Source organism: Aedes albopictus, chromosome 1 (assembly GCF_035046485.1).
Source record: "Aedes albopictus strain Foshan chromosome 1, AalbF5, whole genome shotgun sequence".
Classification (NCBI taxonomy): domain Eukaryota; kingdom Metazoa; phylum Arthropoda; class Insecta; order Diptera; family Culicidae; genus Aedes; species Aedes albopictus.
Genome location: NC_085136.1, coordinates 329,118,437 through 329,142,197, shown reverse-complemented (window position 1 = coordinate 329,142,197; position 23,761 = coordinate 329,118,437). Strand labels below are relative to the sequence as shown.

Here is a 23,761-nt window from a genome sequence, read left to right as displayed (position 1 = left end):
TCTTTTGTTCTTGGTCCACCAGCTGGTCATGTTTACACAACAAAACCAGCTGGTTCACCGATGTTTACGTTCATCCTTATTGTTCTCGGCTATCAGCTGTTTATGTTTTCATAACAAAATCAGCTGGTTTCGCCTGAATCGGGGAAAGAAGGCGAAAATGTGTCATAAATGTTAGGTTAGTACCATATTAGGGCGAGTTCAATTTCGTCGCCAAAGTCTGATTATTCGTAAAAAATACAATAACAATCAATAATAAGGAGCTGTCAAATCGTATGGGAAATCCGCGTCGCGTCGCGTGACGTCGAGTGACGCGTCCACTCTGGCCGTACCCAAACACGCGCGCTGCGAAGCGGACTGAAATGTACAACTGTACGTTCGTATGGCCGGAGATACACTCAGTGATGTCAGATTTTTTCGTGAGTGCTTCCGTAGATGAAAATTGATGAGCGGGGGGAAGAATTTCAGAATTTTTATTCCGTAGATTCAGGTTGAAAATCCGTAGATTTCCCGTAGCTTTCCGTAGGTTTCCGTATAAAAACCGAGTTTTCTGTAGATTTATTCTACGGATCCGTAGTTCCGTAAAATTTGCGCAATTCCGTAGATCTACGGAAATTTCCGTAGATCTGGTAACGCTGGATACACTGATCGCATGCGCCACAAAGCACACCGACGAACATCTATCGGATGCGCACGAGGCATACGAAAGGAAACGAATATTAGATTGATTACTCTACACTCAGCCAAATAACCTTAAGATTTCCATAAGGCTTACTTACCTTACCGGTCAGGCTAAGGCCGGGGTGGCCTCTGCTGTACATAGTAGCCGCCTCCATTCCACTCGGTCCATGGCTGTTTGTCTCCAGTTCCGCACTCTGCGTAGGGTCCGCAGATCGTCCTCCACTTGGTCGACCCACCTAGCTCGCTGCGCTCCACGTCGTCTTGTACCGGTCGGATGACTCTCGAGAACCATTTTAGTCGGGTTGCTATCCGACATCCTGATGACATGACCCGCCCACCGTAGCCTCCCGATTTTCGCGGTGTGGACGATGGTTGGTTCTCCCAGCAGCTGATGCAGCTCGTGGTTCATTCGCCTTCTCCAGGTCCCGTCTTCCATCTGCACTCCGCCGTAGATGGTACGCAACACCTTCCGTTCGAAAACTCCAAGGGCGCGTTGGTCCTCTGCACGTAGGGTCCATGTTTCGTGCCCATAGAGGACGACCGGTCTAATCAACGTTTTGTAGATGGTTAACTTCGTGTTACGGCGAACTTTATTCGATCGTAGAGTTCTGCGGAGTCCAAAGTAGGCACGATTTCCTGCCACAATGCGCCTCTGAATTTCTCTGCTGGTGTCGTTGTCGTCGGTCACCAGTGAGCCCAAGTACACGAATTCTTCAACCGCCTCGATTTCATCACCGTCGATATAAATTCGGGGTGGCGGGCGCGGTGATTCCTCCCTGGAGCCCTTTGCCATCATGTACTTTGTCTTCGACACATTAATGACTAATCCGATTCGCCTGGCTTCCCTCTTTAGTCGGATGTACGTTTCCGCCATCGTCTCAAATTTACGAGCAATAATATCAATATCATCGGCGAAACCAAGCAGCTGAACGGACTTCGTGAAAATCGTCCCACTCGTGTTTATCCCCGCTCTTCTTATTACACCCTCCAAAGCAATGTTGAACAGCAAGCACGAAAGACCATCACCTTGCCGTAACCCTCTGCGAGATTCGAAGGGACTCGAGAGTGTCCCTGATACTCGAACTACGCACATCACTCGATCCATCGTCGCCTTGATCAACCGTATCAGTTTATCCGGGAATCCGTATTCGTGCATAATCTGCCATAGCTGTTCTCGATCGATTGTATCATACGCCGATTTGAAATCGATGAACAAGTGGTGTGTGGGCACGTTGTATTCGCGGCATTTCTGCAACACCTGGCGGATGGCGAACATCTGGTCCGTTGTAGCGCGTTCGCCCATAAATCCAGCCTGATATTGCCCCACGAACTCTCTTGCAATCGGTGATAGACGGCGGCATAAAATTTGAGAGAGTATCTTGTAGGCAGCGCTCAGTAGTGTGATCGCGCGGTAGTTCCCGCAATCCAACTTGTCGCCCTTTTTGTAGATGGGACACATGATACCTTCCATCCATTCCTCCGGTAATACTTCCTCCTCCCAAATCTTGGTAATGACCCAGTGTAGTGCTCTTACCAGTGCTTCTCCACCGTATTTTAGAAGCTCGCTTGGTAGCTGATCTGCTCCAGCGGCTTTGTTGTTTTTCAACCGGCCAACCTCCTCCTCAATCTCTTGAAGGTCAGGGGCCGGAAGTCTTTCGTCCTGTGCACATACTCCTAGATCTGTTACCACGCCACCTTCGGTACTTGCAACGTCGCCATTGAGGTGCTCATCGTAATGCTGCCGCCACCTCTCGACCACCTCACGCTCGCTCGTGAGAATATTCCCGTGATTATCTCGGCACATGTCGGCTTGTGGCACAAAGCCTCTGCGCGAGCGGTTCAGCTTCTCGTAGAACTTTCGTGTGTCCTTAGCGCGGTACAGCTCTTCCATCGCTTCGCGATCTCGTTCTTCCTGCTGGCGCTTCTTCATCCGGAAGACTGAGTTCTGCCTGTTCCGCGCCTGTTTGTAACGTGCCTCATTCGCTCTCGTACGGTGTTGCAGCATTCTCGCCCATGCTGCATTCTTCTCGTTTTTCAACTGATCACATTCGCCGTCGTACCAGTCGTTTCTGTGATTCGGAGTCGCGAAGCCTAGTGCTGTAGCCGAGGTACTACCTATGGCGGATCGGATGTCCCTCCAGCCATCTTCAAGTGTAGCTGCGCCAAGCTGCTCTTCCGTTGGTAGGGCCACTGCTAACTGCTGCGCGTAGTCTTGAGCCACTTCTACGTTACGAAGTTGCTCGATGTTGAGCCGCGGCGTTCGACTTCGACGCGTGGTGATAACTGTCGAAAGTTTTGAGCGCATGCATACAGCGACTAAGTAGTGATCCGAATCTATATTCGCACTGCGGTATGTGCGGACGTTGGTTATATCCGAGAAGAATTTACCGTCGATTAGAACGTGGTCGATTTGGTTTTCTGTTTGGTGGTCGGGTGATCTCCAGGTGGCTTTGTGGATATCTTTGCGGGGAAAGAAGGTGCTTCGGACTACCATACCACGGGAGGCTGCAAAGTTTACGCATCGCTGGCCGTTATCATTCGATACGGCGTGCAGGCTGTTTCGCCCGATTACCGGTCTGTACATTTCCTCCCTTCCTACCTGCGCGTTCATGTCGCCGACAACGATTTTCACGTCACGCGGCGAGCAACCATCGTATGTTTGCTCTAACTGCGCGTAGAACGCTTCTTTCTCGTCATCGGGTCTCCCTTCGTGTGGGCAGTGGACGTTGATGATGCTGTAGTTGAAGAAACGGCCCTTAACTCTCAACATGCACATCCTTGCGTTGATCGGCTGCCACCCGATCACACGTTGTCGCATCTTGCCCAACACTATAAATCCTGTTCCCAGTTCATTGGTGGTGCCACAGCTTTGGTAGAAGGTAGCCGCTCGATGCCCGCTTTTCCACACTTTCTGTCCAGTCCAACAAAGTTCCTGCAACGCCACGATGTCGAAGTTGCGGGGATATAGTTCGTCGTAGATTATCCTGTCACATCCTGCGAAACCTAGTGACTTGCAATTCCATGTTCCAAGTTTCCAATCGTAGTCTTTATTTCGTCGCGTGGGTCTTTGCCGATTGTATCGAGTCGTATTTTCTCCTATGTTATTCGCAATGGGGATTTTTACGGGTGGCTTATTGGGCCTACGCCAACACTCCTGTCTCGCCGGAGGGCCATCGTGCCAGTTCTGTTTAACGTCCCAACCAACACTGGGACGACCACGCTGATGGGGCTACCACCTTGGATCTAGCTGGGCGTGGTGCAGCGTTTCTTACTCAGCCGCTGGATGCCAGAACAGACGCTGTTTGAGCCGCACCTCCTTGGTGAACAGACACTCGGATCGTACCTCCTCAATCTAGCTGAAGTCAGAAGGACAACAGTGCCCAGGCTGCGCTACCAGCTAAGCACACAACTCTTAGCTGGCGGTCTTTGTCATCGTTTGACCCGTGGAAGCATGAGGTAGGAACTTGTGAGGACCAGAGCTATATTGGACGCTCTCCTTATCGACTCACCGTTTTGCAGCCCGATTTCCATAAGGCCCAACTTATGAAACGCCCTTTAAATAATTCATAATGATTCGGATGAATTTCATAAGGTCACTAAGGACTGTATCGGAAATTAACTATAAACATTCAAAATTGCTCTATCTCGACGCACGGTTGGTCTTTTCATTACGGTTCTTCTATGAAATCTTCACAATATAGTTAAGTTTAGAACAGCTTGAAGAAATTTGGAAAATGTTTAGTATTACAGTGAGGATTCGCTCGTTGGGTCACGACTGCGCCCCGATTAGCGAATCGTGTTCGTTCGTTGGGGCAACTGACAACTGATCAAAATGCTCTAGACACACGCAAGTGACGAGAAATACGTCACGAAACACTCACATACTTGCGCAAACGGTCTGTATACAGGAGCTGCGACGCGACGACGGTCAGACGTCAAACTCGTTTTGACATCGATTTTGACATTGACAGTGCTTTTTAGTTGGGTTTTGCCCCAACCAGTGAACATCCAACCATCGAGACAGCCCATCTAACGAGCCGCCAACGAACGAATCGGGACTGTATTGGAAATATGGTTCTATGAGTATACCACACAAAATAACAATCTGTACAAACTGCATTTATTTTAAATTTTTTTAACGTTTCAAATATTTGTTGCGAAAAAAATTTCTACGGGGAAAAATCTGGAAAATAATGATTATTACTAGTAGTTATGTACACATAACATATCACTTAAAACAGACTTTTAAAATTCTTATTTTGGATAGAAAAACCTCCAACATTAAGAATATAAGACCATATATGGTCTATCCCAAAAAACACCTACTTTTTGGTCGAACTTTGACGCTCTGTTTTGAATATCTTTAGAGGTTATAAAATTCCGTTCTCTGGAAAAACTACCTCTTCAATAGATTTAAATACATACCCAATCGAAAAAAATGAAAATTTTCAACTTTATGTATTTTTTATTTGCGTAATCGTTCTTTGAAGACGCATAAAAAAAAGAGTTCCTCGAAAAATGGCCTTTTTTCATTTTTAAGAATTGCCCTAAACTCCGGAGGGAATTTTTCTTGATAAAAATAATTTTCCTTGTCGTGAGCATTCTGGAAAAGAATATATTTGCGCAAAAATAAGAGAAAAAATTGAATATTTTCCCACAGTATTCGCAATTTTAAATTTTTAGGAGGTGTCCAAAATTTTAAAAACATGTGTGCAATCTTTAAGATAAAAGTCCAAGTTAAATGATTATTTTTTGAAAATCAGAACTGCCATTCTTTATTTAAGAGATTTATATAGTATCTCCAAAAATAAAGTTTTGTTTATTTCGAACAGATTATTTTTCAGGCAATTGTGAACGTTTATAGTTAATTTCCGATACAGTCCTTATGACGTAAAATCGTCTCACAGCTTGGCCACAGAGAAACAGACGCCACACTCTCATTGCTTCCCATCGATCACCTTTTTAACGGTTGATTCAAATATTCAGTAGTAGGTCGATCGACCACTCGCGGCGCTGGTATCGTTTTTGCTCCTGTTTGACGTTTGTTCACTACCGCCATCTAGTGGCGGCCCGGCCAAACACAGTACGTTTAGCATTGGGCGATTACGATTTCGTGACGATGTTTTTTAATGAAATTTGTTCTAAGTGTTACGTCTGTTTCTCTGTGGCTTGGCTTTTATTCATGTTTAACAACATGGTATTCTCAAGCGTCGGTAGCCGTGTGGATAAAACACGGGCTCGGTGATCCCGACGTTCATGGATCGAATCCAGTCTGCATCATTTTAAGATTTTTTTTGTTCTTTTCATAAGTCTATCTTATGAAATGTGTCATAGCAAGCACGATCAATTTTCATAAGGTATTCTTTTGTCATCCATAAGAATTAGTTATAGCAAATTTTCATAAGGTATTTCGATGAATTTCGCTAGTTTTTTTCGCTGAATGTACCACAGACCCCATTCGCTATTTAAATAAAAATCAAACTAGTGTGAATTTGGAGGCCCGCTGCGGACCGCACCCACCGCACCCCCCTTTCTACGCCACTGTATGGTGCTCAAGGGGAATGACATATCCTTTTCTAACCGGAAAATCCGTATTTATCCGTTCCTAACCGTCGCTAACCGCTGCTAAGGGTGCTATTACACTCTTTGCCCAGACGCCAAATATTTGACCACTTTTGACAGATAAATTTTGGCAGGTTGTTTGGCTCTGTTTGTCCCTATTCGTTTCTCGAGAGTGACAAATATTTTTGTTTGCCAGGTACACCTTGGTCAAAATTTAACTGTCAAAAGTGGTCAAATATTTGGCATTGGTCAAAGAGTGTCATACTAGCTTAACTTGAGCAGCAGTTAGACGCGGCTAACGACAGTTAGCAACGGATAAATGCGGATTTTTCCGGTTAGCAAAGGAAGTGCCATTCCCCATGATGGTGCTAAACAATCTATTGCCACTAGGAGTTCCTGTAAACTTTCTTAGCTATTCTGAATATGAATTAGTTTAGAAAGTCTTATTTTTTATATAGTTTATTGCATTGCTGACTGGACTGCGACAGAGTGCGGAATCTTAAATAAAAGTGCGATATTGCATCAAATCGTTCCGGTGTCTTCACCGCACTTATTCATCATGAGCTAAAGAATAAGTGCGGTGAAAACACCGAAACGATCTGACACCAAATCGCACTTTTATTTGAGATTCCGCACTTCCTCGTCGCACTTTTAACTGCGCAATGCGCAATAAAATAGTCATTTATCGTGGGAGAACTCGCTTATTTCTAAGGAAATTGCCTACCTTCTGGCGTTTAGTAGTCAATTTGAAAATGAAGTTTTGCCTTTTAACAGTTTAATTCACTAGTTATAAGATATTTGATGCGATATTGATATTCGGGTTTAGAAGAACACAATTAAACGGAGAAGGCAATTTTCTATTCTCACCGATGTTCCATTGTATGCTGAACAATTTCGCCCCCTAGGTAAAATTTTATTTTTTTTTTTATTTTTGGAGTTATTTAGCTTTGTCCGACGGCCCACCAGTGGCGCTCGCATCGTATTTGACGTACATGGTTGGCCAAACTTAGTCTATTTAGCATTGGGCGATCATGTTTCCGTAACTAAATCAAAACACCACAGACAAACAGACGTCTCACTCTACTCACTTTCCATCATTACCCTTTTTAACGGTCAGTTCAAATATTTTGTAGTTCGCAAATCTCTCGGTCACGGCGCTCGCATCGTTTTCGCTTCTGTTTGACGTTTGCTCACTACCGCCACCTACTGAGTGGTTTGCGTAAAACAGCGTGGTTAACATTGGGCGATTATGATTTCGTAACGATGATTTTTATCGCAATTTGTTCCAAGTGATACGTCTGTTTGTCTGTGAAAACACTATTCAAAGTGTTACGTCTGTTAGACTGTGGTGGCTTTCTAAAAATGAAATCTTTTTCAATTATTTTAAATTCACGTATTTACTGTTTTGTAACATTCCGATCAGCATAATCTTTCCAAATGAAAACAAACTTTTATTTAAAATGGTCAATATTTATTTCACAAAAAAGATCATCTATTTTCTATTCTTTTTATTTCTTCACTGTACCGTATAGGATGTCTTACTTAAAACTGATCGTAAATATGGAACACATTTTCCGAAAAGGCAACAATCTGCAGTGGTAATCCACCTTGCATCATTCACTTCATCCCCGTCTATTCAACCTGTTGTTCACCCTCCTCTTCGATGATCTCCTCGCCGTCCTCGTAGTCTTCGACCGACGCGTCCTGATACTGCTGGTACTCGGAAATCAAATCGTTCATGTTCGACTCCGCCTCGGTGAACTCCATCTCGTCCATACCCTCGCCGGTGTACCAGTGGAGGAACGCCTTGCGCCGGAACATGGCCGTGAACTGTTCGGAAATGCGCTTGAAGATCTCCTGGATGGCCGTGGTGTTACCGATGAAGGTGGCCGACATCTTGAGGCCACGTGGAGCGATATCGCACACGGCGACCTTCACGTTGTTCGGAATCCACTCCACGAAGTAGCTGCTGTTCTTGCTCTGGATGTTCAACATCTGTTGGTCCACTTCCTTCATGGACATGACACCTGGGGTTAGGGGAATGAAGGAAGAAAGGAAAATGTCTCATTTAATGGGAAGGAAAGAAATCGCAATAAAATAATTTATGGCTTTCGACACAGTCCCTCTATACGTGCCGCAACGTTTTGTAATCTGTTAATTAGAATCGAATAACAGAATCATTATCTGGCCATAATCACCATAATTTCGGCGAATCGTGGTAGGCCGTTGGTTGTTACTGCGGGAAACGCAGTTGCCTGGTGAACGTATCGATTCGTATGCGGTTGACTACACTTTGTGGAACAAAGCATGCTTTGAAATGGGTGTTTCAGAGGGTGCAATCGTTCGGTGTAATTTTCATGGAAATATATCAATATGGAACGAGTACAATGTTTATGCTTTAATATATGTCGGGCAGAATCCATGGAGCAAATTCTGGAGAAATTTCTGGCAGAAATTATGAAGAAATGTTTGACATTTCCGAAAAAAAAAACTTTAGGATTAAAAGAAAATGCGACCGCCTAAATGAAAACTCCATCCAATATTTTTTTTCCATCGTCTTATTTTTTGCATGATTCGTCGAGAGATGGACTTTTTTACGCGATTTTTTGGATTTTGAACTGTGTTCACGAATTAGCGCGGTAGTTTTGTACATAGTTCATAGTTCACAAAACGCGCTGCCAACGTCCAGTCGGCATTTCTGAATCATCGCGACCAATCAAGCACCATCTCTGCTGTTGTTTGTGTTAGTGAGATCGGAGAAACGTCAGATTCTAGCCGGCTGATTGGCTGGCGACGACTCTGGCGATGATTTCACCCGCGACGGATTCAAATCGTCGATAAGTGCGGAAATCGTCAATACCTAACAGAAACTTCAGAAGAGATATCAATTGATTTTTATAGTAACCACTAGCATTGGGCAAATTTGGCTGAGACAGCGATTTTTGTGAATCGATTCGAATCGGATCAGCAGAATCGATTCACCGATTTGAACGAATGCTTTGAATCGATGTTTTCACATGTGAAATGTATCGATACAATATTATAAAATATTACAAAACTATAAAATGATTCGTTTGCTGCATGTAGTTCAAGTTCATGGTATGGTTTATTTGTGCACATCAAACACTTGGATATTGACGATTTCCCCCCTTATCGAATGCGACGATTTGAATCCGTCGCGGGTGAAACCATCGCCAGAGTCGTCGCCAGCCAATCAGCTGGCTAGAATCTGACGTTTCTCCGATCTCACTAACACAAACAACAGCAGATATGGTGCTTGATTGGTCGCGATGATTCAGAAATGCCGACTGGACGTTGGCAGCGCGTTTTGTTGTGAAAGAAACATACAATATAACGTTGAGACAGCATTCTGAAAAAAAAAAAATATATATTTTTGAATCGAAAGAATAATCCTGAGATCCTGAGATTCTCCAGAACTCTGAGAAGTATTCCCATATAGTACTGGGATAAATTCCCGCAGACTGCTGAGAGAAATTCCTTCAGAATCTTTACAGAGACTCCTTAAGAATTCTGAAACGAGTTCCTCTAGAATTATGAGAGAGATTTCTTCAGAATGCTGAAAATACACCAGAATCCTGAGCGACATTATCTAGAAAAGAAAGCAAGACTCTTCCGGTATCTTGGTAGGAATTCCTCTGAATTCCTTTAAGGATTTTCCTAGAATCCTGAGAGAGTTTACTTCATATCTATGAGACGGATTGTCTCATTGTCCCGAGAGGAATTCTCCCAGAATCCTGTGATAGAGTGTCTCAGAATCCTAAGAGAAGCTTTCCCTTGGGATTCTCCCAAAATGTTCCAGAATCCTGAGATGAATTCTCCCAGAATCCTGAGAGGGATTCCAAAAGCAGTTCTTCCACATTCTTGAAATAAATTGTGAGAGATTCTCGCAAAAACAAAAGATTTTCGGATTCCTAAGATGAATTCTCCAAGAAACTTAAAAGAAATGACCCTGAATCCTGGAAAGGGTAGCTTAAAACCCTAAGAAGGATCACTCCAGAATCCTGAGAAAGGTTCCCTCAAAATACTGGGCGGGATTGCCAAAGAAACCTGAGATCACAGAATTCTGGGAGATATGACCCCAGAATCTTGAGAATAATTCCTCCAGAATCCTTTTAAGTATTCTCCCACAATTCCCGAAATATGCTGGGTGGAATCCATTAGAATCCCGAAAGGTATTCCTCAGAATTCTACGAGTTATTTCCCAGCAGGGATCATAAGAAGGGTAATTCCAGATTCTTGAGAGAAATATATCTAGAAACCAAAGAGATTTTTTCCCGAAAATCTGATAAGGATTCTCCCTGGAAGGGTTTACGATAACTTCTAGAATGGATTTCTCCAGCATCCTGAGAAGGATTCTCTGGAATTCTGAGAGGTATTCTCACATAAAACAGAAAATTATCACAAATTCCTGAAAGACGTTCCCCTAGAATCTTTGAAAGGACTCCCCTAAACTTCTGATAGGGATTGTCCCAAAACTCTGAGAGTGATTCCTCTAGAATTCTTTAAACTATTACACCAGAATCTAAGGAGAATTTTCCCATAAACTTGTCAGGGATTTTCTCTGATTACTAACAGGGATTCTCCCAGAATCCTGAAAGTGATTTCTGGGAGCAACTCTTCCAGAACACAGAAAACAGAATTCTACCGGGATTCTCGTAGAATGCTGAGAAGGATTCTCCAAAATCCAAATTCCTCTAGAGAATTCTGCCCAGAATCTCGTGAGAGATTCTTCAATAATTAATAATTCTAAAGAAAGTGCCCTAGAACCTTGAAAAATATAGCCTTATTATCCCAAGGATTTCTCCAGAATCATGAGACAAGTTCCCCAGAATCCTGACAGAAACTTCCCCAGAATCCTGACAGGGATTACCCCAGAAAGCCGAATTGTCAGATAATCTAGAGATGAGTACCCGCAGAATACTTAGTGATGTTCCCTCAGAGTCTTTAAAGGATATTACGCAGAATCCTGAGACGGATTCTAGTGATCCTGTGTGGGATTCCTCCAGAATCCTAAGAAATATTCCCCCACAATTCTGAGAGGAATTTCGCCACAATTCTGAGAATGCGGAGTATGATTCTCCAGTCTGAAGTCTGAGAGGAGTTCCTGGAAATGCTGAGAAAGATTTCCTCAGAATTCTGAGTGGGATCCAAAGTGAGGGTCTTCCAGAATGCTTAGAGGAATCAGCCCAGATCATCCAGAAATTTCTTAGAATCCTGAAAGGGATTTCACCCTTGGTAGGGAACCCTGGTAGGGAATACCCCAAAATCCTGCAATGAATTCCCTTAGAATCCAGAGATTCCCTAGAATTCTGATAGGTATTCCCATATAATGCTGTTGAGAAAAAATCCTCCAGAGTTTTTCTGAGGATTCCTCTAAAATTCTGTGAAAGATTCCTCCGAAATGCTGAAAATTATCACACCAGCCATCCTGAGAGACCTTATCCCAGAAAAGAGAGAAAACCCCTTCCAATAGGAATTCTCCCTGAACTCTATTAAGGATTTCCGTAGAATTCTGGGAGAGATTACTCCAGTTTTCTGACATGGATTCTCTCAGAGATTTCCTCAGATTCCCGAGATGGATTCTCCCGGAATCCTGTGATGGATTCCCTCAGAATCCAGAGAGAAGTTTTTCTTCGGGATTCTCCCAGAATGCTTAGACGGATATCCCCAGAACTACCTGACGGATTCTTCCAGAATCCTGAGAGGGATTCTCCTAGAATCCTGAGAGAAATTCTCCTGCAGTATTGAAAGACATCACATTAGAAGCCCCAGAGATTGCCCCACAACCCTGAGAAGGTTCCTAAGAGGGGATCTCCCACATTATTAAGAAACATTCATCTAGGATCCTAAGAGGGATTCTGAACAAAAAAATGTTCGGAATCCATTCGGAATCATTCTGAAAAAAAAAAAGAAATTTAATATTTTTGAATCGAAAGAAAAATCGAATGTAAAAAATCGATTTAGTCGATTTCGTGGGGCTTCAACATCGATTCAAAAAAATCGATTAATCGGAACAAAAACATCGATTCAAAATTGCCCAACGCTAGTAACCACAAAATCCACTATTCCTTCAGAAGTTTCACTAGAAACTCCTTCAATATTTCAGCCAAAATTCGGTCAAGGAATTTTACCAATAATATCATAGATTTAAATTCGTAATTTATATATTTCAAACTCCAGCAAAATTAATGCAGATCTTTTACTAGATCTTCAAGGATATTCTGTTATATGAATTCAACTTGGAATCCGCTTGAAATCCAACTTGAAATGACAGGATTTCAGTCAGAAACTTCCTCCCTAGATTTTACATCCCTCTCCATGGGAGAGACATCTTTTCAGACTTTGACTAAATAACACAGCCCAAGTGGCTGTAGTCCAAGAATCTTACTTTCGTAAGGGGTACTAATATCTAGGTAACCTTGTGAACTCGATGTTCTCTACTTCCAGTGGAAATGCTATGGAAAACACGAGTATCATGCCTCGAGCATATGTGCCTGTCAGCAACGTAATCGCCGCTACGCTCGTCTTTAAAATAACTACCAGAGTTGCATGTGGACTCGTTTGTCTATTGATAAACTAGGCTCATTTTTATGGTGCTGGCACGAATATTTCAAGTGGAGGATAACGTGCCCCTGGAGTCGGCCTGATACCTGTACATCCCTTCTGGATAGGATACTCACCTCGGAAGATGGCGGCACAGGTCAGGTACCGGCCGTGCCGGGGATCGCACGCCGTCATCATGTTCTTGGAGTCGAACATCTGGGCGGTCAGTTCGGGTACGGTCAGCGCCCGGTATTGCTGCGAGCCCTTGGCCGTGAGCGGCGCGAATCCGGGCATGAAGAAGTGCAACCGCGGGAATGGAACCATGTTGACGGCCAGCTTGCGCAGGTCGGCGTTCAGCTGTCCGGGGAACCGCAGGCACGTCGTCACGCCGGACATTGTGACCTGAAAGATTTGTGAGAAGGTTTCGGTTAGAATACCCGTGGCACAGCTCGGTATTTCAGAAACGATCGAAGTAGTCCTCGACTCACGGAGATCAGATGGTTTAGATCAGCGTAGGCTGGATTGCCCAGGCGCAGCGTTCGGAGGCAGATATCGTAGAGTGCTTCGTTGTCGATGCAGTTCGTGGCGTCGCTGTTCTCCACCAGCTGGTGAACCGAGAGGGTGGCGTTGTACGGTTCGAGAACTACATCCGACACCTAGAGGTTTTTGGGGCGGGAAGGGATACAATGCGTTAATACTTACAGAGACTAGATGGTTCAGATCGCCGTAGGTTGGCGAACTGAGCTTCAGCGTTCGGAAGCAGATGTCGTAGAGGGCTTCGTTATCGATGCAGAACGTTTCGTCGGTGTTTTCCACCAACTGATGAATGGACAAGGTGGCATTGTACGGCTCAACGACAGTATCCGAAACCTTGGGTAGATGACAGCACATAGTAAAACGCACGAAGACAAATGAAAGTAAAGAGAAAGAAGACACCGTTTTGAGGTATGAGTAAAAGCGAGTTCAATAGCTAGCAACAGATAAGCGAGATGGATGAAATGGCAGATTCTGTATGAGGTATGCAAAGAAGCCGAAGTTTCCTACCTTTGGCGATGGAACAACGGAGAAGGTGTTCATAATTCTGTCGGGGTACTCTTCCCGGATTTTGGAAATGAGCAGTGTGCCCATACCGGATCCGGTTCCTCCGCCGAGCGAGTGTGCCAGCTGGAAGCCCTGAAGGCAATCGCATCCCTCGGATTCCTTGCGTATCACCTCGAGGACGTTGTCTACCAGCTCGGCACCCTCTGTGTAGTGACCCTTGGCCCAGTTGTTTCCTAAAACGAATCTCTAATCAGTACCTAGAAACTTCAATTATCCCGCAAATCACACAACTCACCGGCTCCGGATTGACCGTAAACGTAGTTATCTGGCCGGAACAGGGCACCGTACGGAGACTGGCGGACCGAGTCCATGGTGCCCGGTTCCAAATCGACGAGGACGGCACGTGGGACGTACTTGTTACCGTTGACCTCCGTGTAGTACACGTCGATGCGGTCCAGCTGGAGGTCATTGTCACCGTGGTAGTGCCCGGTCGGATCGATTCCATGCTCGTCTGAGATAATTTCCCAAAACTAGAAAGACAAAAGGAAACATCGAGTTTCAGACCGGGGGTGTATCGTATATGATACTTCCATATTAGCTCCGTATAAACGGAAATGGAAGAAAAATGAGCTCAATTCATCAACTTCTAGTAGGAGGCGGGCTGCAACATCAGTAGTTCCACCCAAGGCCACATCAGAATGGAACAGTAGGCTGGGAACCGTGTTCATGCGTAAACGGTTGAGTTTGTATGTGGGTTAGTATGGGACAAATATCAAATCCTCGCTCCAGTCGACTTTTTAGATCCCATTTAGGTCCCATATGAACTGTGCAAAATTTCAGCGCAATCGGTGAAACTATAATTTAGCGCAAGCGGTTCAAAGTTTTCATAGGATTTACTATGGGAAAAGTTACACTTTCAGATAAAAAATCCCAGAGGTCGCCCCTTGTCTCCTTAATTCAAATCGATCAACGTTTCTTGTAGAAAAATAATTTATGAAACTTTCCTTCGAAGACCGCAAAACAATTGGATGGTTGTGAAAAAAGTTATTGATTTATTACCGATTAGTGATCCAACGAACGGCTTTTTGTTTTGTTTTATTAGCAGCACTGTAGCTGCTGCCTTGGCTGCTGCTGTTTCTGGGGGTGGTGATGCCTCCCGCCACCCCATGCAACAACGGCAGCAGCAGTGCTGCTGATAAAACAAAATAAAAAGCCGTTCGATGGATCACTAATCGGTAATAAATCAATAACTTTTTCCACAAGCATCCAATTGTTTTGCTGTCTTCGAAGGAAAGTTTCATAATTGATTTTTCTACAAGAAACACTGATCGATTTGAATTAAGGAGACAAGGGACGAGCTCTGGGATTTTTTATCTGAAAGTGTAACTTTTCCCATAGTAAATCCTATGAAAACTTTGAACCGCTTGCGCTAAATTATAGTTTCACCGATTGCGCTGAAATTTTGTACAGTTTATATGGGACCTAAATGGAGTCTAAAAAGTCGACTGGAGCGAGGATTTATTTTTTCCATACATGCGTGTACCATACTAATGTGGGTGCAGCACATGGTGGACGATAGAGCGCACTAGTAGGCCATGGATGTGGTCAGGAGTAGATTATTCATTGACAAATTATGCTAATCTGTCACGCTTTTCTGGGCAGGAGGCGGTTTTGATGGATCGGTTTGGGCGTCACGGACAATTTCTCCGACGTAAAACGGGATGTTGACAGGAGGGACATGTTCTCGAGAAGGACGTGTGTGTGTGTTTATGTTCTTCGAGTGAAAAGGTTTCTGGTTTAAGATTTGGAATATAGCGAGAAATATGCTGGTATACATCCACTTTTAACTCGATAGTGGATATAAAAATGGAAGAAGTATAACAGAATGTGAATAATCAGTCAAATGGCACAAAATTAATAAATGGTGCAGGGTTCAGATTGATGGCTGATTTTTTACAATACAGTAGACGTTCGATAAGTGTAACATGTTTGCGTTTCAGTTACCGAATGAAATTCGCTAACTGCAACGACTGACAGACGTCAAACGGTTGTCAATTGCTGTTGGACGTAGCTAAAATGCATTCAAAAACATCGCAATGCAGCTGTAGTGCATCCGAAAAACATCGCAACTCTGTTGACGTTATGTTTTTGACAGATAGCGGTACGATAACTGTAAAATTGTTGCACTTGGCACACTTGCAGTTACAAAGCATTGCAGTTAAACCGTTTGCACCGAGCGAACGTCTACTGTACAAGAGGCCCCAGTTTCAAAATGGCTAATGAAAGTAACGATCTTGCGAACACGGTAGGGAAACAATGTTCATTCGGTGACCGTTGTCAATACAGTAGACGTTCGCTCGGTGCAAACGGTTTAACTGCAAGTCCGCTAAGTGCAACAATTTTGCAGTTATCGCACCGCTATCTGTCAAAAACAAAACGTCAACAGAGTTGCGATGTTTTTCGGATGCACTACAGCTGCATTGCGATGTTTTTGAGTGCATTCTGGTTGCGTCCAACAGCATTTGACAACTGTTTGACGTCTGTCAGTCGTTGCAGTTAGCGAATTTCATTCGGTAACTGAAACGCAAACATGTTGCACTTATCGAACGTCTACTGTACTAGAGACAGGCGATACCCCTGCAACTCCACGGTTTCCAACTAACAATCACTCATTTCACAAGCACCTTTACGACGACAGAAAAAAAATCTATGTTAGTGGTAGGATGTCTTAAAACTGTTTTCACACACGGAATACCCTAACATACCTTTAGTTTTTTTTGCCAAAACCCACTGTCAGAGGTCAGCCTAAGATGTTTTTTTTCCAAAAAATTCTTGTGGTTACCCTTCTAAAATTATTTCTTCGTTTGAGTTATGACCAAGGGCGTCTCTAGGAAGTTTCCAGAGATCCTCAGGTACCCCTCTGAAGCCCCATGGGACTTACAGAAATGACCCTGAGACCCCTTGAACCTACTTGAGTTACCTTGAACACTCCTGAGCCCCCTGAAAAGCCCCTGAGACCCCTGAAAATTCCCGAAACCTGGAATCCCCTGAAGCACCCTGAAGACTCCTGGAATCCCCCAGAGACCTCTCGAGTCCCTATAAAATTCCAGTAGTGCTCCTGGAATCTCCTGAAATCCACTGTGACATCCTGAAACGCCTCTAAGACCTCGTATTATACCCCTGGGATCCCCTAAAACTCCACTGAGTCCTCCTAGCACTCACCGAAATGCCGCAGCGACCCCCTGGAACGTCCCTGATACCCCTGGAATTCCCTGAGGACTCTTGAAGCGCCCCCGAAGCCCCTGGAATCCCCCTTGAGAACCCCTGAAGCGTCCATGAGACTCTCTGAACGGGAATTCAAGAATCCCTATAGAGATTCCATCGGAATTCTTTCAAAAAATGTGTCATAAAAATGGAATTATGATTCCCTCGTAACGTTAGGGGTTTATTTTGGTATTTCTTCAGATATTGTTTTGGGACTTCCTTTAGAAATTCCTTCGGGAATTTTTGTAAGCATTCCTCAAGCGACCCGATCAGACATTCTATCGAAGTTGCCTTAGGAAAATGATTGATATTTTCTTCAGGGCAATTTTTTAAGCTCCTTCAGGAATTTCTCCAGCGTTTTTTTTTGGATTGATACTTGTATTCTTTACAGTGGTTTTTAAGGGAATTCCCGAAATTGCTTGGGGACTTCGTTTAGAGATCCCATCAGAAATTATTACAAAAAAATTACTTCAATGAATCTGTCTTAACCCTTTGGAGACGGATGGGTCACTTAAGCCCAGCCGAGTGAACTGACCTTTACAAACGTGTTCTAGACCAGCGAGGTTGCATCCAAAAGACGAAAATACCGTCTCCAAAGGGAACTTTTCAAGAAAATTGTTGAAGTTTAGATTCTCATTAGCTATTTTTTCAGGTATTAAAATTTCAATTACCCCTGGGATTCGTTGAGAAATCATGTCAGCGATTTATTTTTGGAAAATTCCTTAAATGATTCCTTGTGGAATTTATTGAATTATTCTTCCAGGAATTCTGTGATTAGTTCCTAGGGCAATTCATTGGGGAATTTATCCAGGAATTTCACCGCAATTTCTTTAAAGTTTCTTTGACAAATTTCTCTATAGATCCTTGTAGTTTTTTTTTTCTAAAACTCATACTGATGTTCTTTAGCAAACCTCTCCAGCTATTTCACCGAAAACCTTTTTAAGTATTCCTTGTTGAATTTTTACAGCGATTCCTTATTTACTTTTTTCAGTGATTTGTTGAGGAAAACCTCCAGGGATGTTCTTTGGGAATTTTTCCAGGATTTTGTTTTCGAGAATCCATTTAGAGAATCATTGGCAATTCCTAAATGGATTATTTGGGGAGTTCATCAAGATAATTTCTTACGGAACTCTGCAGGGATCTGTTGCAGCATTTTTTGAAATACCTTCCTGAGATTTTTCCAGGAATCTTTTGAGAATTTCTCCATGGATTTCTTTGGGAAATTCGTTTTGGGATTCTTCGGGGTATTTGTCAAGAGAATCGTAGCAAAACGGAACTTCTCCAGAGATTCCTTGAGGCTTTTATTTAGGAATTCCAGCGGGAATTCCCTCAGGAATTTAATCGTGAATTTTTCAGAGATTCGTCGATGACTTTCTCCGTATATCCTCTCTAGAGGAATTTGAAGCTTTTTGTATAGATTTTTTCAGGAATTCATCCTAAAATTTAGCCGGGTACTTCTCCATTTATCTATCAATGAAACTCAGGGCCGGATTAACGGAGGGCCAGGGGTAGCATGATCCCCGTTCAGTGAAAAATCCTTCAAATATAACTTCAGAAATTCTTTTAGAATTTCCTTAACAATTTTTTTGAGATTTTCCTAAGATATCCTCTATAAGTTTCTACAAGCATTCTTTAAAAGATTCTGGCCTACGGTGCACAAGTTATATCTCCAGCCTTTCGCTCAAATAATTCAATAGCTGCAAAAATTTCTTAACAAATTTTAGAAGACTTCATATAGTGAAGCTTCAGCAAAGATTTCTCCAGTTTTTTCTTCTGTAATTCTTCAAAAGGTTCTTGCTGGGAATATTCCAAAGTATTCATTCCCGAGATTTCTTAAGAAATTCAGATTTTTTTGCAGGAATACTTTCTGAAAATTTTATTGGAGTTCTCGAAGGGTTAGCTTAGGAATTCTTCTGGAGATACTTTAAGGCATCTCTTCAGAAATTTCTCTAAAAAATTCTCAACAGATTCTTCTGCAAGTTTCTCTAGCGGAGAAGTTCTTCATATATTCATTTGGTGACTACATCATAACCTTTTTGGACTTTTTTGAGACCACTCTGCAGGTTATTTCAGATTTTTCTATGAGGACCTTTTAGGATTTTTTCAAAGATTTCTTCAGCAATTCCTGCAGAAATCATTTTCAGATTTATTCCATGGCGTTTTCCAGGAATACCTCGAGAAATTCTTCTTGAAATGGTTGCAAAGCATTACCTTGCTTTCCAGGCATTCTTAAAGATTGTTAAAAAAATCTTTTATTGATTCCTTTAAGAATTCTTCCAGAATAATTATAAATTTCTGCATTACTTCAGAAATTGCTTCAAGGAATTTCGTCCACTAATACAGGCATTCAGGCACTTCGCAGGAAAATATTTCAAGAATTCCTCCAGAAGATTTTTTTCCAGATTTTTTAAGGAGTTGATTCAGGTACCTTTGTCTGAAATTACTACTTGGATTCTTGCAAATTTTTTTCAAGAATTCCTTTCAAGATGCCCTTCAGAAACTCCTTTAGGGATTTTTTCAAAACTTCAACAGGAATTTTTCCTTGAATTTCTCCAAAAGATTCTCATAAATTCGTTTAGGAATTGCTTTAGAGTTATATCAAGCACTTCCTTTTGGTGTTTCCGAAGGATTCCTCCAGGAACTTCTCCAAAGATTATTTCGGAAATTGCTTCAGTATTAAAAAAATATTCTTGGAATTTCAAGATGTGGCTCCAGAAATTCTTTTAGAAATTCCTTTAGAGAATCCGTGAAGAGTTCATCCTTTTTTTGTTGGGTAATTTCATAAAGTATTTCTGTAAAAATCTTTGGACCAATATCTGAAAAAAAATCCTAGAGCAATCTCTGAAGGAATCTCAGGAAATATTTCTGAAGGAACCTCAGGAGCAATTCCAAGAAGATTTTTTGTCCACTAATACATTCATTCAGACATTTGGCAGGAAAATATTTCAACAATTCCTCCAGAAGCATCATCCAGAAGTCCCTTTAGAATTTTTAAAGGAATTTATTTAAGATTTCTTCGTATACCTTTATCTGCCAGATCTGCTTGAATTCCTGCAGAATTTTTACAAGGATCGCTTTAGAAATTTCTTCGAGAATTACTTCAGAAATTCCTCAAGGGTGCCCTTTTGACAGTCCTTCCAGGGTTTTCTTGTTCAAAAACTTTTTCAGGATTTTTTCCTTGAATTTCTCCAAAAGTTTCTCATAAATTCGTCTAGGAATTGCTTTAGAGCTACATATCTCAAATAGTTCCTCCAAATATTTCCCAAGGATTCCTCCAGGCACTCCCCCAAAGATTATTTTAAAAATGAAGCAATTTAATTAAAAAACCTCCCAATATCGAGGGATTCTTTTAGAAATTCCTTCAGGAAATCCTTGCAGAATTTTTTCGTTTTTTTTGTAATTTTATGAAGTATTTCTGTAAAAATCTATATACGAAAATCTGACAGAATTCCTGTACGAAATTTTTTTCACAGGTAGATTTCACATATATATGAACAAAAACCAAATTGAAAAAAAAATCAGGGTCGCCTAATTTTCCGGAAAACTCTAATGGAAAACAAAAATTTTCCACAGATACCACTTACTTCGATACCAACTTTGTGAAATCATAAGCAAATTTTCTCAGCAATTGAAAAAAAAAATACAAAATGAAAACTGTTTTCCACAAAATTTTCCAAATTTAAGGAAAATCGGTTGGAAAAGTCAGAAAAACTATTTTCGAAGTCCGGAAAAATTCCCAAAAAAAAAAACAGTGCTTCTCAATTTCAGTTCTTTTTAGTTGTTATTGGATTACCTTCACTCTTACTAGAGGCCTACCAATATCAGAATGATGACAGACAACTTCTTGAAGTAAAAAGAAAATCGTGTTAAGTACTGTTTACTGTACTGTTGCTTTGAATTCCACTAAGAATTTGCATCCTTTGGCAGATACGTATTTCGACCTCAACTGTAAGGTGGTCTTCAGTGTCTTGTACTTGATTCGACCTTACAGTTGAGGTCGAAATACGTATCTGTCAAAAGATGCAAATTCTTAGTGGAATTCAAAGGAACAGTACTTAACATGATTTTCTTTTTACTTACAGATATTCCCCCAAGTTCAATTTCTTGAAAATGAGTCAGTTTTAATCGAATTGTTTCAAAACATCAAAAATTTCAAACATTTCTCTGGGATTGTTCAAGATTGTTGTTGTTGGAGGTCCAAGAATGCATAGCCGAGAAGTGGCATAATTCAGTTTGATCAAAATATAGTAAACTGCCTTTTTAAGATCAGCATCGTTTGGATTGAACATCGAAACTTTAAATTCCCTAATCAATTTACCGACCATCATAAGTGTTCCACCAGGTGCCACGATTTCCGAAAAAGAAGCCCGAGCACCGGCATGAACTTGAATTATTCATCGCAGAATTTCACGATAGCTTTGAATTTCCAATTACCCCAAAATAAACACCGGCATATGTTGTGACTGCCAACAAAACCGTCGTCCATATCGGTCGAAGAACGAACACACCACCGGGATGACGACGGCCGGAGGCCATCCCGAACCATTCCGGGAACGTTTCCCATTAGGGTGACCCACAGTTATATGGAAAACCTCAAATCCAGTAAAAAGTAGCTTACCCCCTGAACCGTATGCCAAAACGACAAGTTTAAGATTTTGGCCACTAGGTGACGGTGTAAGCATCCAATTAATACAAATTATTTATGGTATTCTTGTAGAGAACTCTATGCCAAACAACTTCGTTGAAGAACGTAAAGTCACAGACAAACAGACGAATCATCTGGAACAGTTTTCGTAAAAATCCATAAACCAGTGCACACAAACATCACCTGGTGGAAATGTTTCACGAAGTAGTGCGTTGTACAATATCGTCAACAGAAGGCGCTAGTGTGAAACGACAAAAGCAAAGAAAAACGATGCGCGCGCCTCTGCTTGTGAAGGCCACAATTATGAAGATTTAAAGTGATCGTTAAAAACGTGATCGATAGAAATTTTGCAAGTGTTACGTCTGTGGTAAAGTGATCCAACACCTATGAAGAAATTTACACCACAGGTAAACAGACGTAACACCTAGAAGAATTTTCGTAAAAATACGTCGTCCATTTCACTTGGCACTTTTCACAAAACTCTGCGTTGTGTAACAACATCAACAGAAGGCACTACTGTGTGAAACGTCAAACGCAAAGAAAAACTAAGCGCGTGCCTCTGGTTGTGAAGGCCCTAAAACAATGAAGATTTAAAATATTCGTTAAAAGCGTGGTCGATGGATTTTTTGCCAGTGCCAGTCTGTTTGTCTGTGGTTATACTCTATATGTCGAAACACAAAGATTTCATTATTGTTTAAATTCCTTTAATTCAAGTTTTATGTTTTTCATACAGGTAAGGGTGAGCCACCCTTTTGGCTCATACATGTGTTTAGATCTGAGAAGGTATGATCCCTGCTTGCGCCGTCCAAACTAAACGACCAAGCTGGACGCCAGTCATAAACCGACCACACCAAGGAGGGTGGTTTGGGCAACGATTTTTAATTTTCCTGAACTTCACCCCCGTCCCCGTCGCCACCACGTGGTCCGACGTCCACTGGAGCGGAAACGAGCAAACTGGACAATTTTTACCGTTCATCGTCCACTTCGCATGCACAGAACGAATAGAAAACGCAACATCTGACGTCTATCCCCTGCGGCTATAGGCAACCTGCACCACACGAGGAGCTGGCATCACATCGCCACCGACGACGCACCCATCATAGGAAGGAGGATTTTGGCTTGCCACAACATCCTACTTTTGCGGGATAGTCACAGTAGGCGGTGAGGACGACGACGTTTTCCGGTGTACTGCGCAGGGGTTCTCAAACGGGGGTGAGCTCAAAACCTGTGTGAGGGAGAATTTTATATCATTCTTAACCTTCACGTACCCAGCCCCCAACATCTAATTTTCAAAATGCGGGCATTTCGTCAATTTCCATCCATTTTTTTTGAAGTCGCCCTCAATCAATCATGAATTGGTGCAAGTTTATTACACCCAAGTGGCCATGCAATATCCGGAACCATTTCGGAGATATTCCGGATAGTACTGGGGTCAGGGAGGGTGCTGAAATGGCTAAAACTGATTATTTCGTGTGTCATTGTGTTTGAGCCATCGATTGTCAGTTGAATTTTCATTGCGAACAATAAAACACGACTGCGATAATCAGATTTGAATAAGTTGACCCATCGGGATCACCGTGACAGGTTCCGCGGGGGCCTCATTGGAGACACTTCTGGTTTTCATCCAAAACATGTCGTGCGACATATCAAACTTCATGATTTTGAATGACTGATTCAGAAACGATACCCTGAAGTCTGTATCAACTAATATGGCCACCCCGGAACATCTAGCATAGGTTCCACTAGTTAAACAGCAGCCAGTTATCGAGCGGATGCAGTACCTGTATTGGTTGAGGTTGGGAACCACTGCCCTCCTGGCAACAGCCCACTGGGAATGATGACGACGGATGTGACAGACGACAATCGACCGAGGACTCGAGGAGGGAATCGAAATCAGTTTAGCTGTTTCCGCCTTTTTTGAGGAGGGGATTTTTTTTGTTGTATGTAGATTCACCGAAACCGCTGCTGCTGCCGATCAAATCACGAAGGAGATGCTTTCCGGTTCGG

At 42.4% G+C, this 23,761-nt stretch overlaps 1 protein-coding gene across 2 annotated transcripts in view; it reads right to left on the bottom strand.

The window, feature by feature from the left end:
- Nucleotides 1-7,689: 7,689 nt before the first annotated feature.
- LOC115264212 (tubulin beta chain) overlaps nt 7,690-23,761 on the bottom strand; it is a 43,551-nt gene continuing 27,479 nt past the window's right edge. Inside the window, exons 2-6 of one of the 2 annotated variants that reach the window (XM_029867712.2) lie at nt 14,141-14,375; nt 13,849-14,078; nt 13,293-13,460; nt 12,942-13,206; nt 7,690-8,267 (exon numbers count right to left, since the gene is read on the bottom strand). In XM_029867712.2, coding sequence (XP_029723572.1) covers nt 7,873-8,267; nt 12,942-13,206; nt 13,293-13,460; nt 13,849-14,078; nt 14,141-14,375 — 1,293 coding nt within the window. In that variant the 3' untranslated portion in view covers nt 7,690-7,872. Of the gene's footprint in view, nt 8,268-12,941; nt 13,207-13,292; nt 13,461-13,506; nt 13,675-13,848; nt 14,079-14,140; nt 14,376-23,761 lie in introns of both variants that reach the window. The other variant, XM_029867711.2, reaches the window with a different exon arrangement.